This window comes from Rattus rattus, chromosome 2, assembly GCF_011064425.1.
Source record: "Rattus rattus isolate New Zealand chromosome 2, Rrattus_CSIRO_v1, whole genome shotgun sequence".
NCBI lineage: Eukaryota > Metazoa > Chordata > Mammalia > Rodentia > Muridae > Rattus > Rattus rattus.
In genome coordinates, this window is record NC_046155.1 from 168,503,325 (window position 1) to 168,519,218 (window position 15,894).

Genomic DNA, 15,894 nt, shown 5'->3' on the forward strand with positions numbered 1-15,894 from the left:
GGAAAGGTTCCCCCTGCCTTAGTCTTCCCTGGCTTGTATTCTCTAGCCCCTCTATCAGCAATGCACAGTTAGGGCAGGGTTGTGTTCATTTTGTGTTATGGAACAGCTGGATAATTGGGTAGGCGTCCCAGATTGCTCCCTGACCCTTCTGTGAGGGACGTCAGCAGTCAAGTTGACACCTCAACTCCCAAACCTCTGCAACCCTGTGTGTATTTTAATTTTAAATATAAAAAACTTTGTGTGCACTAGGTGGTAGCGGTACATGCCTTTAATTCTAGCACTCAGAGACAGAGGCAGGCAGATCTCTGAGTTGGAGGCCAGCCTGGTCTACAGAGAGTTCAAGAACTACAAAACAAAACAAAACAACAACTAAAACAAAACAAAACAACAACTAAAACAAAACAAAACAAAACAACAACTAAAACTCCCCAACCAAAACACGTTTATGTGTGTGCATGTTTGTGAGCAGTGTGCGTGCATGCAGTTCCCCCAGAGACCTGAAGAGGGCGTTTGGACGTCTTCCTTTATTGTCTTTGAGGGATCTTGTCTCTGACCCTGGGCTTAACGATTTTTCTGAGCTTGACTTGAACCCAAAAACTCTAGTAATCCGTTTCTGGTCATCTCTGAGCTGGGGTCAAAGGCCCAGATAGGATACCTGACTCATTATGAGCATACTGGCGTCCAAACTTGAGGTTCTGCCTGATACTGTGCAAGCAAGGGTGATGGCTCCTAACTACCAAGCCACTGTTTTCTGCTTGTTTTGCATTGTGTGTGCTTGAGTACATGTACAGGTGTTCTTGCCATGGCATGCATGGCAGACTTGCACCAGACTTGCACAAGCAAGCGCCTTTACCCACCGCGCTATCTTACAAGCCTCCTGAGTACTGGGATTGCAGACGTGTGTCACCATATGCCTAATGACAGTGTCGTGCTTCGCATTTAGGCTGGTTTCAAATTCTCAGTGTTTCTGCTCAGCTTCCTGACTACTAGGATCACAGACATTTATTTCTCTCTCTCTCTCTCTCTCTCTCTCTCTCTCTCTCTCTTTCTCTCTCTCTCTCTAAAGATTTATTTATTTTATGTATATGAGTACACTATAGCTGGACACACCAGCAGAGGACATCAGATCCCATTACAGATGGTTGTGAGCCACCATGTGGTTGCTGGGAATTGAACTCAGGACCTCTGGAAGAGCAGTCAGTGCTCTTAGCCACTGAGCCAACGCTCCAGCCCTGCACTCTCTTATGTCTTTGGCTTATTAGCTCAGTATGAAGCATGTGAGTTTCAGCCATGATGTCCTAGACTCCCAGTTCCTTTCCTTGTCATCTAATATTCCACAGTGGAGACATACCACAGCCTACCCATTCACCTGTTGCTGTGCTTTTGAGTTGCTTCAGGTTGGGACTGTTGCAAATGGTGATTCTGTCAACTTCTAGCTAAATTTTTGGGTGGGGCATACACATTTCTGAGTGGCCAAGATCCACTGCTGGGAGTGAACCTCTTACATCATAGAGTGTATATATTACTCACCTTTGTGTCTCTGTGACCGAAACACCAAATACAGACAACCTAAGGGCACGCGCTCTTTCCACAGTTTTAGTTCGTAGTGGTAGGGACGCTGTGGTGAAGCAGGGGTCCGTGAGGCAGGGGCTCTTTACATCTCGGTAGATGAGAAACAGATGAAGTAAATAGGAAATAGTTAACCTTCCATTCCACACATGACGACTTATTTATACCAGCCTCCTCCCGGAGCCTTCAAAAGAGGATCATTAAAAACAACGAGGAAACACACAAACAAAACAAAACAAAAGGAGGGAAGGAAAAGAAAACAAGTGCACTAACTGGGGAACCAAGTGTTTAAAAAACTAAGAGACATTTCAGGATCAAGCTCTAGCAGTGTATATCTGATTTAGTGGAAATGGTCCGTTTCTTTGTTCTGCTTTGTTTTGTTCTTTTTAAAACCGTTTTCCATTCCCATCAGGATTGTGTGAATGATTATGGCCAGGCCTGGGTCTATACCACAGCACTCTCAGAACGTGGATTGTAGAGGCAGGAGGGTCAGGAGATCAAGGTCAGCTTTGGCTACATAGTTTGAGGATAGCTTGGTCCACATGAACCAAACTTTGTGTATCGCATGTGGGGGCCAGAGGTTGACATCTCATGTCTCCCCCACTTGTTCTTTGTCTCATTTTTTTGGGATAGGGTCTCTCAGTGAACCCAGAACTTGCCAATTTGGCTCAACTGGTTGGCCAGTCCACCTGACATCCGCAGTGTTGGGGTTATAGGTACACACTGAAAAGCCTAGCCTTGTTTTTTTTTCTTCCTGAGACAGGGTTTCTCTGTGTAGCCCTCGCTGTCCTAGAACTCACTCTGTAGATCGGGCAGGTCTTGAACTCAGATCTTCTTGCCTCTCCCAAGTAAGGGCCTAACTTTTTTTTTTTTAAAGATTTATTTTATGTATAAGAGTACACTGTCACTGTCTTCAGACACAGCAGACGAGGGCATCAGATCCCATTACAGATGGTTGTGAGCCACCATGTGGTTGCTGGGGATTGAACTCAGGACCTCTGGAAGAGCAGTCAGTGTTCTTAACCTCTGAGCCATCTCTCCAGCCCAGGGCCCAACTTAGGTTCTGCTGTATCAACTTCAGGTCTTTGTGCATGTGTGCATGTATGTATGAGCAAATGCTTTAACGAGCCTCCCCCTCAAACTCTTATCATAGATTTCAAGCATGAGGATGTGAGAGCTGAGAGATGCTAGGGGAAGAATCATGCATAACAAAGCCTGGGTACGGGCCCACAAAGACAACTGTTAAAGTCTTATCCATGAAGTCGTTGAATGAGGTCTGGTAGTTCAGGCCTGGAATCCCATGTATTGGGAAGCAGAGGCAGGAGGATTAGGAATTCAAGGTCATCCTTAGCTCCATAGCAAGTTTAGGGCAGTCCTGAACTATAGGAGATGCTGCGTTACAAATGGGCTGGAGAGATGGCTCAGCTGTTTATAACACTTTATGCTTTTGTAGAGGACCGGTGTTCATTTCCAATCACGCATACTGTGTAGCTTACAACCTTCTGTAATTCCAGGATCAGGGAATCTGGCGCCCTGTTCTGGCCTCTGCAGCATCAGGCACGCATGCAGTGCACTTACACTCAAGCGAGTAAGACAGTCATACGCATAAAAAGAAATAGATATAAAAAAGAAAAGGAAAGCCAGTGCGGTGGTGCATACCTTTAAGCCCACCGCTCAAGAGGTGGAAGCAAGCAGATCTGTAAGTTTGAGGCCAGCCTGGTCTACAAAGAGAGTTCCAGAATCTCAAAACACAAAACAAAGCAAAGCAGGCTGCATGTGGTGGCGCACGCTGCTCATCACAGCAACAGGTAGATCTCCGTGAGTTCAGGACCAGCCAGGGCTACAAACAAACAAACAAACAAACAAAAACAGAAAGCCAAACAACAACAACAAAGCAAGAAGAAAAACTCATCTTTGATCTGGGAGTAATAGTACAAGCCCGCAATAACAGCACCCGGGAAGTTGAGGTAGAAGCACAGGAAGTTCAAACCTTGCCTGGGTGGCAAAATTAGTCCAAAGTCAATCTGCACTACTTATCGTGACTTTCCAAAATAAAAAGTAAAATGAAAGGCTAGGGGCGTGGCTCAGTGGTAGATTCCCCTGCCTAGAATCCCCCAGTGAGGGGCTGGGGGCGTGGTCAGTGGTAGAGTCCCTGCCTAGAATCCCCCAGTAAGGGGCTGGGGGCGTGGCTCAGTGGTAGAGCCCCTGCCTAGAATCCCCCAGTGAGGGGCTGGGGGCGTGGTCAGTGGTTGAGCCCCTGCCTAGAATCCCCCAGTGTGGGTCTGGGGGCGTGGCTCAGTGGTAGAGCCCCTGCCTAGAAGCCCCAAGTGAGGAGCTGTGGGTGTGATCAGTGATAGAGCCCCTGCCTAGAATCCCCCAGTGAGGGGCTGGGGGTGTGGTCAGTGGTAGAGTCCCTGCCTAGCTAGTTTAGGCCTTAAATTCAGTCGCCAGTATTATGAAAAGAAAAAGAAAATGTGTTTTAGGGTAAAAGGTGATTATTGGCAGGTTTCATATGGTGGAAAAAGGAAATAAATTGCAAATACATTTTATTTTTCTGACCTATCAGGAAACTTTAAATTGTGATTAATATTATTTGGGGATGTAACCGTATGTGCTAAGCTGCTGTAACAAACAGAGCCAACTGCACATGATGTGAAGGGTTCTGAAGCTTGTTCCTCCCTTCTGGATAGTCCTGAAGAGAGCAGCCCACGCCAGGAAGACTCCAAGGGACACTCAGTGAGCTCCTTTCTGTCCTGTGCTTTGCGGCCTGTGGCTTTCTAGCTTGTAGGAGTTGGGGAAGGAAGGGGAAAGCCAAGATGCAACTTTTTTTTAGACTTTTAGTTATAAAATATAGACTCATTGGAACTTAAAACGAGGGAACCAACAGGAAGTGATCAATAGCTGTATTTATAATGCGCCCAGGGCACTTGGGAAGCAGGGCAAGAGGACTTCCCTGAATCGGTGGGCAGTGTCAGTCTCAGAAAACCAAGCACAGGGATGGAGAAGTGGTTCAGCAGTTAAGAGCCTTGGTTGCCGTTTCTGGGGGCCTGGGTTTGACTCTCAACATCTGTATGACAGCTCACAATTATCTATAACTCCAATTCCATGGGACCTACCCCCTCTTTTGATCTCTGCAGGCATCAGATATGCACATGGTACAGTCATATACATACCTGTAGCCAAAGCAGTTATGTGCATAAAATTGAAAAAAATTCATTTTAAAAATTAAATATGCAGATATTCAGCATTGTTACCGTGTTACTCAGGAACTCCACACCTAATCGTATCATGTTCTCACCGTATTTGATGTGTCTCTTTCTTCATGTCCATGAGCCAGAATATCAAGTGGAAAATTCCAGAAACAATAATTACGTTATAGTATACATTTTATTATACCGCATTATTTTCCTATTCCACCCAATTAATTAATTTATCTTGCTTCGTTTGTTTGTTTGCTTTGAGACAGTCTCTCTCTAAATCCCTGACCATCCTGGAACTTGTTCTGTAGGCTAGGCTGGTCTCTAACTCATAGAAATCCACCCACCTCTGCCTGCCAAGAGCTGGGATTAAAGGCCACTGCTTGTGGTTGGTAGGGCGAGGCTGAAACTGTGTTTGAGTCTGGCCTTGAACTTCTAACCCTTTCCACTCTGCATCCCGCATTGTGGTACAGATACAGGTCATTGTACCAGTCTGCACATTCACGTCTTAAAGCTTTTTGGTTTTAAGCTAGGCGTGGTGGTCCATGCTTATGATCCTGGTCGGGAAAGACTGAGGCAGGAGGATGGTGAATTCCAGGCCAGTCCATGCTATAAAGTAAGAACCTATGTCAGTAGGTGGATAAATCAGTAAATATCAGATATTTGAGGTATAGCTCATATTGTAAGATGCTACGTGAAGAAAAAAAAAAAAGCATCTAGGCATAGTGTACACACTTGTCATTCCTGAATTTGAGAGGCAGGAAGAGGGAGAATTTAAGGCCAGCCTCAAAGCAAGTTCAAAGCTAACATGTGACAAAAAGTTAAAACAAAAAAAAAAAAAAACAAAAAAAAAAAAAGAAAAAAGAAGAAAGATAGAAAGAAAGAAAGAAAGAAAGAAAGAAAGAAAGAAAAGTCAAAGAAATGGCTCAGTGGTCCAGTGTGTGGTGCTAACCCGAGTTCAACCTCTGGGATTCAAATCTCACTTGGTGGAGGGAAAGCACTGACTCCCGCATGGTGTCTAACGAGTTCTCCACAGGAGGGTGTGGCACACGCGTTCCAGCACTTGTGGTCCCCACCCCCCCCCAAAAAAAAGGGAGAAAGAAAGAAGGAATGGAGGGAAGGAGGGACAAGGAGAGGGGTGGAGAAATGCCTTGTGGGTAATGGTGCTTGCTACAAAAGCCACATGACCTAATTTTGATCCCAGACCCACAGTGGAAGGAACTTGTCCTCTGATCCATAGTCTATGCTTCGTCCAATAAAAAATAAGGAGGGAGAGAGTTAGCTAGAATTATACCATGCATGCACCCACAGATAGACCTTAAAGATCTTGCTGTGAGCAGTGAAGCAGAAAGTGAACTTTCTCCCCCTGCTCACCCACTTGGGAGCTGTGTTTGTGGATATTGATGAAGAAGTGGCTTTGAACATTGATGTCTTCGGGGGCTTCACGGGTCTCCCCTCTGCCTCCTCCTCCAGCTCCTCCAGCTGTCAGCTGCCACTGTATTTTTTCTTTATATAATTGACTAGGCAAACGCTCTACCCCTGAGCTAAGTCTCCAACCACTGCCATCTTACTTTTTTTTTTTTTTTTTTGGTTCTTTTTTTTTTCGAGCTGGGGACCCAACCCAGGGCCTTGAGCTTCCTAGGCAAGCGCTCTTCCACTGAGCTAAATCCCCATCCCCTTACTTTTTTTTTTTTTTAAGATTTATTTATTTATTATATAAGTACACTGTAGCTGTCCTCAGACACACCAGAAGAGGGCATCAGACCCCATTACAGATGGTGGTGAGCCACCCTGTGGTTGCTGGGAATTGAACTCAGGACCTCTGGAAGAGCAGTCAGTGCTCATAACCCCTGAGCCATCTCTCCAGCCCCGCCATCTTACTTTTAACCCCAAACAACTCCCCAATAAATCTCCCTCTCCTGTCTTTTACAGCTTCTGCCTTGGTCCAGCCTCATTTGTGCTCTCCTGGGTCCCTTCTCCAATCTTACCGAGCCTCTGTCCTTCTTGCCCCCTTTGATGAGCCCTCCATATAGGGCCAAATGAAAGCCGTAGAATGCATTCTTCTTGACCCTCCTCATCCTTAACTCCAGCTTGGCTCCACAATGTCCATGTGTGTACCAGCTCCACTTACTAGTGAGACTTCTGTGCCACTACGATACCAGTAGAGTCGTTACTCAGTCATTGCAAGGATGAATGAATGACGTCAGTTAGGACAGCAAGCTAGGAAGGTTTCCTGTGGGAAGGTATCCTAGGAAAACTGTATAGAACAGGTGTGTCGTCACTAGGCATGTAGCATCAGGTAGTGGGAGGCATCCAGGCAGGAGGAGGTACCTGGGCCAAGTCTTGGGCCAGCAGAAGAGTGGAGGGTGGTGGCGGGGACGCTAGAAGCAGATGAGGGACTCCTGGGAAGGCTCAGTTTTTGTTTGTTCCAGATGAACGAGAGGCTGTGCAGAAGAAAACCTTCACCAAATGGGTGAATTCGCACCTCGCTCGCGTGGGCTGCCACATCGGAGACCTGTATGCAGACCTGCGGGATGGCTTTGTCCTCACCCGGCTCCTGGAAGTGCTGTCGGGGGAGCAGCTGGTGAGAGAGCCTTGATGGCTGGGGAATAAGGGCTGGATTCTAATCAGGGTCCTGGCTGAGGGAGGGGTAGAGAGCCCTAATTGTGTATAAATGGTCCCCTTATTCAGTTTTTGTGGGGGCGGGGTCCAGTTGAAGAGGAGGGCTATTATGGGGGTGGAGCCCCATTGGAGAGGCGGGGCTTTCTGGAATAGGTGGGGTTCATGCAGGGGCGGGATGAAGGGTGTGTCTGTTGGAGGGGCAGAGCTCTAGAGGGAGAAGATGCTGTGTGGGAAGGTTAAGGAGGGGTGGAGCTGGCAGTGTAGAGAAGAGCTTAGAAGAGAAGGTTGGGGGATGGCAAGGGGCAAGCAGGAAGCCCTTGGATGCGGGGAGTCAGTTGATGGAGTGACGTAGGGAATCGCATCTGTGGGGCAGTCTAGGTTGGTAGGGCGAGATTTAGTAGGTCATGGTGTCTCGTGGCAAAGGCAGAATTGTACGAGATTGTCTTGTTTGGGTTGTGACTGTATTTTGTGAATCCACATCTCAAGCAGTGTGATTATGATGGGCAGCAAACGAGTCATTGAAGGAGAATTCAGCACTCCCGGAGTGGTGAGGGGCACAGCTATGTAGGAACAAAGCCCAGTGTCAGGAACTGAGCAGTCAGCAAGAAAGAGGAAGGGTACTATAGTAAGGCCCAAAAGGAGGGGGCGGGGCTTCACGTTGATGGGCGTGGCCAAATAAAGAGCTTGAGTAAATCGCCAAGAGATAGATTTTCCTTGAAAGAACTAGTAGTGGGGTTGGGGATTTAGTTCAGTGGTAGAGCGCTTGCCTAGCAAGTGCAAGGCCCTGGGTTCGGTCCCCAGCTCCGAGAAAAAAAAAAAAAAAAAAAAAAAACTAGTAGTGAAAATAAGTAAGGGCTCATGGAAGGAGGGGGAATGTGAGATCATATTTTACCTTGCAGCCCGGGCTAGCTTGTTTGACACTCACTCTGTAGTTCAGGCTGGCCCTGAACCCGCGGAGGTGATAGAATTGGGTCCTGAGTCTTGGATGAGATTGAAGGGGCGTGGCCTTGGCCGTGAGAGAGGCAGAGCCGAGGGCTCCTCGCTCTTGGCCAGGTCCCATCACTCAATGCCCCTGCTGCCCTAGCCGAGGCCCACTCGCGGCCGCATGCGGATCCACTCGCTGGAGAACGTGGACAAGGCTCTGCAGTTCCTGAAGGAGCAACGCGTGCACCTGGAGAACGTGGGGTCACATGACATCGTGGATGGGAACCACCGACTGACACTGGGGCTGGTCTGGACCATCATCCTGCGCTTCCAGGTGACCCTTGATGACCCCTGCACAGCCCGCTGCCCATGGTGGGGACCTTAGGATGGCGCCCTCTACTCACTCCTTCCTTCCCCGGATTTTCCTCCCATGTTCCAGGAACTCTGTGAGTAGGTGGTGAGATGTTAAAATATAATTGTGATCTCCCTCACCGCTGTAACCATATCTACCCTGTACACGTCCGCACTGTTCTAAACGCCGACATTTAATACACACAGAGCCCTTAGATTACGTAGAATTAGTTTCCTCACTTTACCAATGAGGAAACGGGTGGATTTTAAAGATTATTTAAAGATTACAATTTCTGTGGGGGGGGAGGGGGGAAGGGAGTCCATGTATGTTAGAGCATTCGTGTGGATGCCAAAGGACAACTGTCAGGGTTCAGTTCTGTCCTCCCACAGTATAGGTTTTGAGGTTGAACTCTTGGGGTCCTCAGGCTTAATAGCAGGCGCCTCTATCTGATATACCATCTCAGCAGGACAGGGTTTCTCTGAGTAGTCCTGGCTGTCCTGGAACTCGCTCTGTAGACCAGGCTCGGAGATCCAGAGATCCATCTACCCCAAAGTGCCACCGCTGCCTAGCTTTTTTTTTTTTTTAGTTTCGAATTTTGAGACAGGCTCACAGGCTCGCTTCAAACTCTCTGGGATCCTGGGATCCTTGGGACCTCAGCTTCCCAAGAAGTCCAGGCTTTCATTTCCACATGCAGCAGTGTGATGGGCTTAATTTTCTGAGTTACATGGAGCTGGGTATTGGAGCTTGGGCTCAGATCGGGCAATCTTGCTCTGCTACGGAAACGAACAGACAAATTTCCGGCTTCTGTGGAGCTCACACTCTGATAAGGGAGACTGACAATAAACAAATGCGGGGAGACTGCAGACGCGTAGGGAGAAAAGAACATTTACAGGCAGAGGAAAGATGACCTGCTTATAGGTCCTGGGTTGGGGAGGTCCAGGGCTGAAGAGAACTTTGTTTTTAAGGCTTTACAGGGACAAAGGAATCTATGCAGGAAAGATCGTTTTAAAGCAGTTTAAGGGATATAAAATATCACATTAGCGTCACTGAGATTTTGGTGAGAAAATGGCTGGGATGGTGATGACTGAATTACATACAAGAATGGAGGGTGTGCCCGCAATGGGGCTCAGCGGTAAAGCACCTGCCTAGTGTGCACGGGGCCCAATCCCAGGAGAAGGGGGCAGAAGTTGCAAAGATAATGAAGTGGGACTGGCTTTGCATGCTGGAAGTACCAACAAACACAGAGCTTAGGGACCATGGGGCAAGCAGGAGGAGAGAGAGATGCCCTTAGAGGGATTAGCAAGACTGAGAGACATGAGTTTGGCAATTTCAAGTTTATTTTGTCTGGTATGGAAAGACTACAGATGCTTTTCTTTTTCTTTATTTCTGCTTCTTTCTTTCTTTTTCCTTTCCTTTTCTTTCTTTCTTCTTTAGCTGGCCTCCAACTCTCCAGTTAGCTGAGAATGACCTTGAACTCTGACCCCCCCTGCTCCCATCTCCCAGGTGCTGAGATAGCGGGAGTGTGACACCACACCGAGTTTAGAGATTTTCTACCTCCAATAATTTATTTATTTATTTGATTCATCTACAAACCGCTCACAGCCCACCCTCCTTCTTCGCCTCCCAGAGGTTGTTTTTATTTTTGCTTTTTATTTTTTAGGATCTATTTATTTAATGTATGTGAGTACACTGTTGCTATCTTCAGACACACCAGAAGAGGGCATCAGATCCCATTACAGATGGTTGTGAGCCACCATGTGGTTGCTGGGAATTGAACTCAGGACCTCTGGGAGAGCAGTCAGTGCTCTTAACCGCTGAGCCATCTCTCCAGCCCCAGGGACTGTTTTTCAATGGGAATACAATCAGTGACAGGACTCTTACCCAGCATGCACAGGTTCCATCTCCAGTGTTATGAAAGTGGGGGGCAGCCAGATCAGGACCAGGGTGGGATATGGGAAGAGAAGGCCGACAGGGAGAAAACCAAAACCAAACCAAACCACAAAGCTAACAACAGAAAGGAAGGCAGATAGGAAAGACACTCGAGAGGGGGGTAGCCAAGCAGTGGGGGAGGGGAGGGGCAGGCAGAGTTGCTGAGGTGGGGACACAGAGCAGTGGTTTGAGGACAGGGAGGGTGAGGGAGGATAGTGGGCTTGGGGAAAGCCCAGAAGGCAGTTTAGGATATTACAGGTCTAGGGCATAGATTGGGGGGACACATCTAGAACCCCACTGGGTCTAGGAACAGAGCTCTGGGAACAGACTGGGACCGGAGACAAATGTGAATGTCACTATCATCCACATGGCTGTGGAATGGGCAGATAAGTAATGTGGGTAAGTTCTTGGGAGGATCTTGGGTCTCTTCACTGGAGTGCACATGCCAAAGCCAGTTCTTTAAACATTTCATTGTATTTATGAACATTTATCTTAGGTTTACTCACTCTACGTTACGTATGTGAATACATATGTATATTGAGTGTACATATATGAATATGTATCCATACATGTGCATTTATACATATGTATTCATATAATTTCATATAATACACATGAGTATATTTTTATATATTAATGAACTGTATATGTGAGGTTGTGAGCCACCATGTGGATGTTGGAAATCGATCCCAGGACCTCTGCAAGAGCAACAAATACTCTTGGTTCTTTTTTTTTTTTTTTTTTTTTTTTTTTTTTTTTGGAGCTGGGGACCGAACCCAGGGCCTTGCACTTCCTAGGCAAGCGCTCTACCACTGAGCTAAATCCCCAACCAAACAAGGAACACCAGAAGAGGGCACCAGACCTCATTACAGATGGTTGTGAGCCACCATGTGGTTGCTGGGATTTGAACTCAGGACCTCTGGAAGAGCAGTCAGTGCCCTTAACCGCTGAGCCACCTCTCCAGCCTCAAATACTCTTAACAGCTGAGCCATTTCTCCACCCCTATTATATTTATTCTAAAATTATGTGTCTCTATGTGGCTGCGCATATGTAAATGCAGGTACTCTTAGAGACCAGAGGTGTTGAATCTCCATGGAGCTGGAGTTATAAGCAGCTGTGAGCTACCCGAAATGCATGCTGGGACCTGAACTTTGATCCTCAGTAAGAGTGGTCTGCACTCTTAATTGCTGAGGTATCCTTCCAGCCTCTGTCAAAGCTAGTTCTTGAGCCAGGATCCAGTCCTCAAATATCCCCCTGAGGATAGACTCTAGCATCTATTCTTGATTTATCCTTGGAAGCTTTCTTTATTCCAGGTTGTGCAGACAGGAGGACCCCTAGGGCTTGCTAACCACATAGTTTAATCCAAATGGATGGATTTCAGATTTAATGAGAGACCCTGTCTCAAAAAATAAACTGGAACTTGATAAAGAAAAAATCCTGATAGAGACATACGATGCAGGCACACAAAGCTGCAGACACATGTTCACACTTGAACATACATACATACATACATACATGCACAAAAAATTGTTTAGACACTCCTTCTTTGGAGCCCTTCTCATTCTTGGAAGCCCCGCCCCCCACTCCCTGTTAATTTTTCCATAGTAACTCTATTTGCTCTACTTAAAGAAAATGTACTTGGGTGAGACAGTGCACATGTGACACACTTCCCAGCTCACAGCCATCAGTTAACTGCAGCTCTAGGGGATCTTCTGCCCTCTTCTGGCCTCTCCAGGCATTGCACTCATATGTATGCACATACGCAAACACAGATGCACATACATATACATTAAAAGAAGATGTTGTTGTTGTTGCTGTTTGAGATAGGGTCTCATTCTGCAACCCAGGTTGGCCTGGAACTTGTGATCCTCCTGCCTCAGCATTCCAAGAGCTGAGAACACAGAAAGTGATATTTGTATAAATGTCTGAAGGAAAGTTGAGTCTTTTTAGGATAGAGAAGAAGGATGTTCCAAGCAGAGGGAACAGCCAGTGGCAGAGTGCGTTGATGAGAGCAGAGTCAGAGACTTTGTGAAAGCAAGGCTGGAGGCTTTCCCTTTACCCTTAGTGAAGCAGAGTCATAGTGGTACTACCTGGTGGTACCAGGCCTTTAATTCCAAGTGCTCAGGAGGCTGAGGCAGGAGGATCATAAATGTAAGGTCTGTCTATGCAATGAAGGAAGTTCAGGGTTAACTTAGATAACTCAGCTAGATACTGTCTCAAAACTGAGAATGGAAAAGGGCTTGCCTAGTAACAGGCTGGGGGCGTGGCTCAGTGGTAGAGCCCTGCCTAGAATCCTCCAGTGAGAGGTTGGGGATGTGGCTCAGTGGTAGAGCCCCTGCCTAGAATCCCCCAGTGAGGGGCTGGGGGCGTGGCTCAGTGGTAGAGCCCCTGCCTAGAATCCCCCAGTGAGGGGCTGGGGGTGTGGCTCAGTGGTAGAGCCCCTGCCTAGAATCCCTCAGTGAGGGGCTGGGGGTGTGGCTCAGTGGTAGAGCCCCTGCCTAGAATCCCCCAGTGAGGGGCTGGGGGTGTGGCTCAGTGGTAGAATGGTTGCTTAGCATATGGGAGGCAAGCGATGCAACTTAGGAATTCCCACTGTCCCTTTGCACCACATGGTGGGCTGACTGTGCAGGGAGATTACCATGAAGACCACCACACTGACCTACACGAAAGAGGATAATGTTTGAATCAAGGACGTTTCCTATAAACTGTGTGCAGGCTTCAGGGAAATAAGACCTGAGCTGACCTCTTCCTCCTCAGCTTATGGGTGTGTCAGCACAGGACAGGACTATCCCAGTATGGATCACAGTCCTGAATCCTGCAAGTTTCCCCTTGTACCCACTGGGAAGGGGAAGTGCTTGACCTCATGCTTGTCTCCTCACAGATTCAAGTCATCAAGATTGAGACAGAAGACAACAGAGAGACCCGCTCGGCCAAGGACGCTCTGCTCCTGTGGTGCCAGATGAAGACAGCTGGGTGAGCGCCCCCTCCTCACAGGCAGGTGGGCCTGCAGCCTTGGGCTTCCTCCCAGAACAGCAGCTTAAGGAGGAGCACATGCTCTTTGTCATTTTTTGTCCCAGACACTGGTAAATGAAATAGGTCTCTGACCTTAGTGAACAAACCTTTCAAAGAATTTCAAAAAACACATTCCAAGGCAAAGCTACCAGAGACCTTAGGGAGTCGTGCGGAGGAGCTGGTGGCTTAGCTCAGCTCAGGATTCTGGGTTTGATCCTAGTGCTGCCGAGACAAAACGAAATCCCCCAAACAGTAACGCTGACAGAGATGGCTGTCCCTTGCCTGTTCTGTCCCTCTGCTTCCACCTCCTCCAATCCTGCCCCTCGGGATATTTAACAAGCACCTATGTGTAGCCCCCGTCCCCCAAGTCCAAGCCCTGGCCAGCTTAAGTGAAGCCGGAGCCAGCTTGCCCCTGTCAGTGGTCACCCTCCATCTAGGGCCTGCAGCCTGGGCAGTGAGAGTCAAGGTCCTCCTTGTGGTTGAGAGGGTGGGGTGGGTACAGGCTGGACTGTGGTCTCCTTAGATGCCCAGCTTGGTGGGGAGGGACATGGCACATACTCCAGTGCCCCATGGAGAACAGGGGTGGGGGAGCGGGAGAACAGATGGGAGGGGTGGGCTTTGTATGCCTTATCCTTCTGGGGCTGTCTGGGGAAGCCATCTGTCTCTCGTGTCAGGCTTTACCTCAGTCAGCTTCATACCTCTCACCGCCCTCCACTTCCTTCCTCTTTCTCTCCTGCCTCCCTGTCCCTCCGCTCCACTTTCTCAGCGTCTCTCTGTCTCTGCCTCCTCCTTCCTCTTTCTTTCCCCCTCACCTCCTATTTTATCCCCATTTGCTTCCTTTCTTCGTGTATCTCTCTTCTTCCATCCATCTTATCTCTCTTATCTGTCCATCCATCCATCCATCCATCCATCCGTCCATCCCTGAGTTATTTTTAAATGATTTTATTTTTCATTTTAATGATTTTTATTTATTTTTGTTCTATGTGCATTGGTGTCTGTCTGCATATATGTCTGTGTGACGGTGTCAAATCACTTGGAGCTGGATAGCAGACAGATGTAAGCTGTCATGTGGGTGCTGGGAATTGAACTCTGGTCCTCTGGGTAAAACAGCCAATGCTCTTAAACCGCTGAGCCATCTCACCAGCCCCCACACCCTCCAATCTTTTACACGCGTAAGATATCCACTTTTCTTTTTCTCACCCCTGTTCTTCTCTTCGGACTCATCTCTGTCTTTGTCTCTTCCTTTCCTACACCCAGTTACCCTGAGGTAAACATCCAGAATTTCACTACTAGCTGGAGAGATGGCCTGGCCTTCAATGCCCTCATCCATCGTCACAGGTATCAGCCTGCCCTGCCCTCTACCCCCACATCCCTGAGGCCACACACTTGTACACACACACACACACACACACACACACACACACACTTGTACACACACACACAAACACAAATACACACACACCATGAATGCACATAGATACACACACATACTTGTACACACACACATAAACACACACTTGTACACACACAAACACACAGACACACACTTGTACACACAAACACACAGACACACACTTATACACACACACATGAATGACACAGAAAACTTCTCTCTTCCCCTTTACTCCTTCATTGCACTTATTTCCCATTGGACACATGTCTTTCACTACTTCTCAGAGGTACACATACCCACACAGACTCTTGTCCAGGCCACAAACTGGTATACACATGCACCTTGCACATGTATGTGTCTACACATTCAATACCCATGCATATCTACCTCCAAAGTAGGGAACTCCTTCCTTTTAATACGCTTTTTATTGAAACACTAACCAAAATCAGTTTTGGGCATCTTGCCAAGGTCCTCCTATGTGGTTGAGACTCTCAGGTCACACCCATCACTAGAGAAGTCAGGGCAGGAACACAAGGCAGGAACTGAAGCAGAGGCTACGGAGGAATGCTGCTTACTGGCTTGCTCCCCATGGTTTGCTCTGCTTCTTTTCTTATGTAACTGAGGACCACCTACTAAGGGATGGAACCACCCACAGTGGGCCTGGACCTTCCGCCATCAATCATTAATCAAGAAAATAAGTTCACTCTGATGGTTGCATTTTCTTAACTGAGGTTGCCACTTCCCAAATGACTCTAGCTTGTGTCAAGTTGGCAAAAAAACCAGTCAGCAGCACACACAGATTCCTGGTCTGCCTGGTATTCACCAGTGAGGGGCTGGGAGTGTGGCTCAATGGTAGAGCCTTTTCCCTGCATGTGGGAGGCCCATTGACATGCACA

General features: G+C 47.6%; 1 protein-coding gene across 4 annotated transcripts in view; it reads left to right on the forward strand.

Annotated features, from left to right (window-relative positions):
- Window positions 1–15,894, forward strand: part of Sptbn4 (spectrin beta, non-erythrocytic 4) — a 91,335-nt gene that overhangs the window by 5,543 nt on the left and 69,898 nt on the right. For 3 of the 4 annotated variants that reach the window (XM_032894116.1, XM_032894117.1, XM_032894118.1), the window contains exons 3-6: window positions 7,199–7,350; window positions 8,473–8,646; window positions 13,475–13,566; window positions 14,863–14,943. In XM_032894116.1, coding sequence (XP_032750007.1) covers window positions 7,199–7,350; window positions 8,473–8,646; window positions 13,475–13,566; window positions 14,863–14,943 — 499 coding nt within the window. Of the gene's footprint in view, window positions 1–7,198; window positions 7,351–8,441; window positions 8,647–13,474; window positions 13,567–14,862; window positions 14,944–15,894 lie in introns of those variants that run through there. The other variant, XM_032894120.1, reaches the window with a different exon arrangement.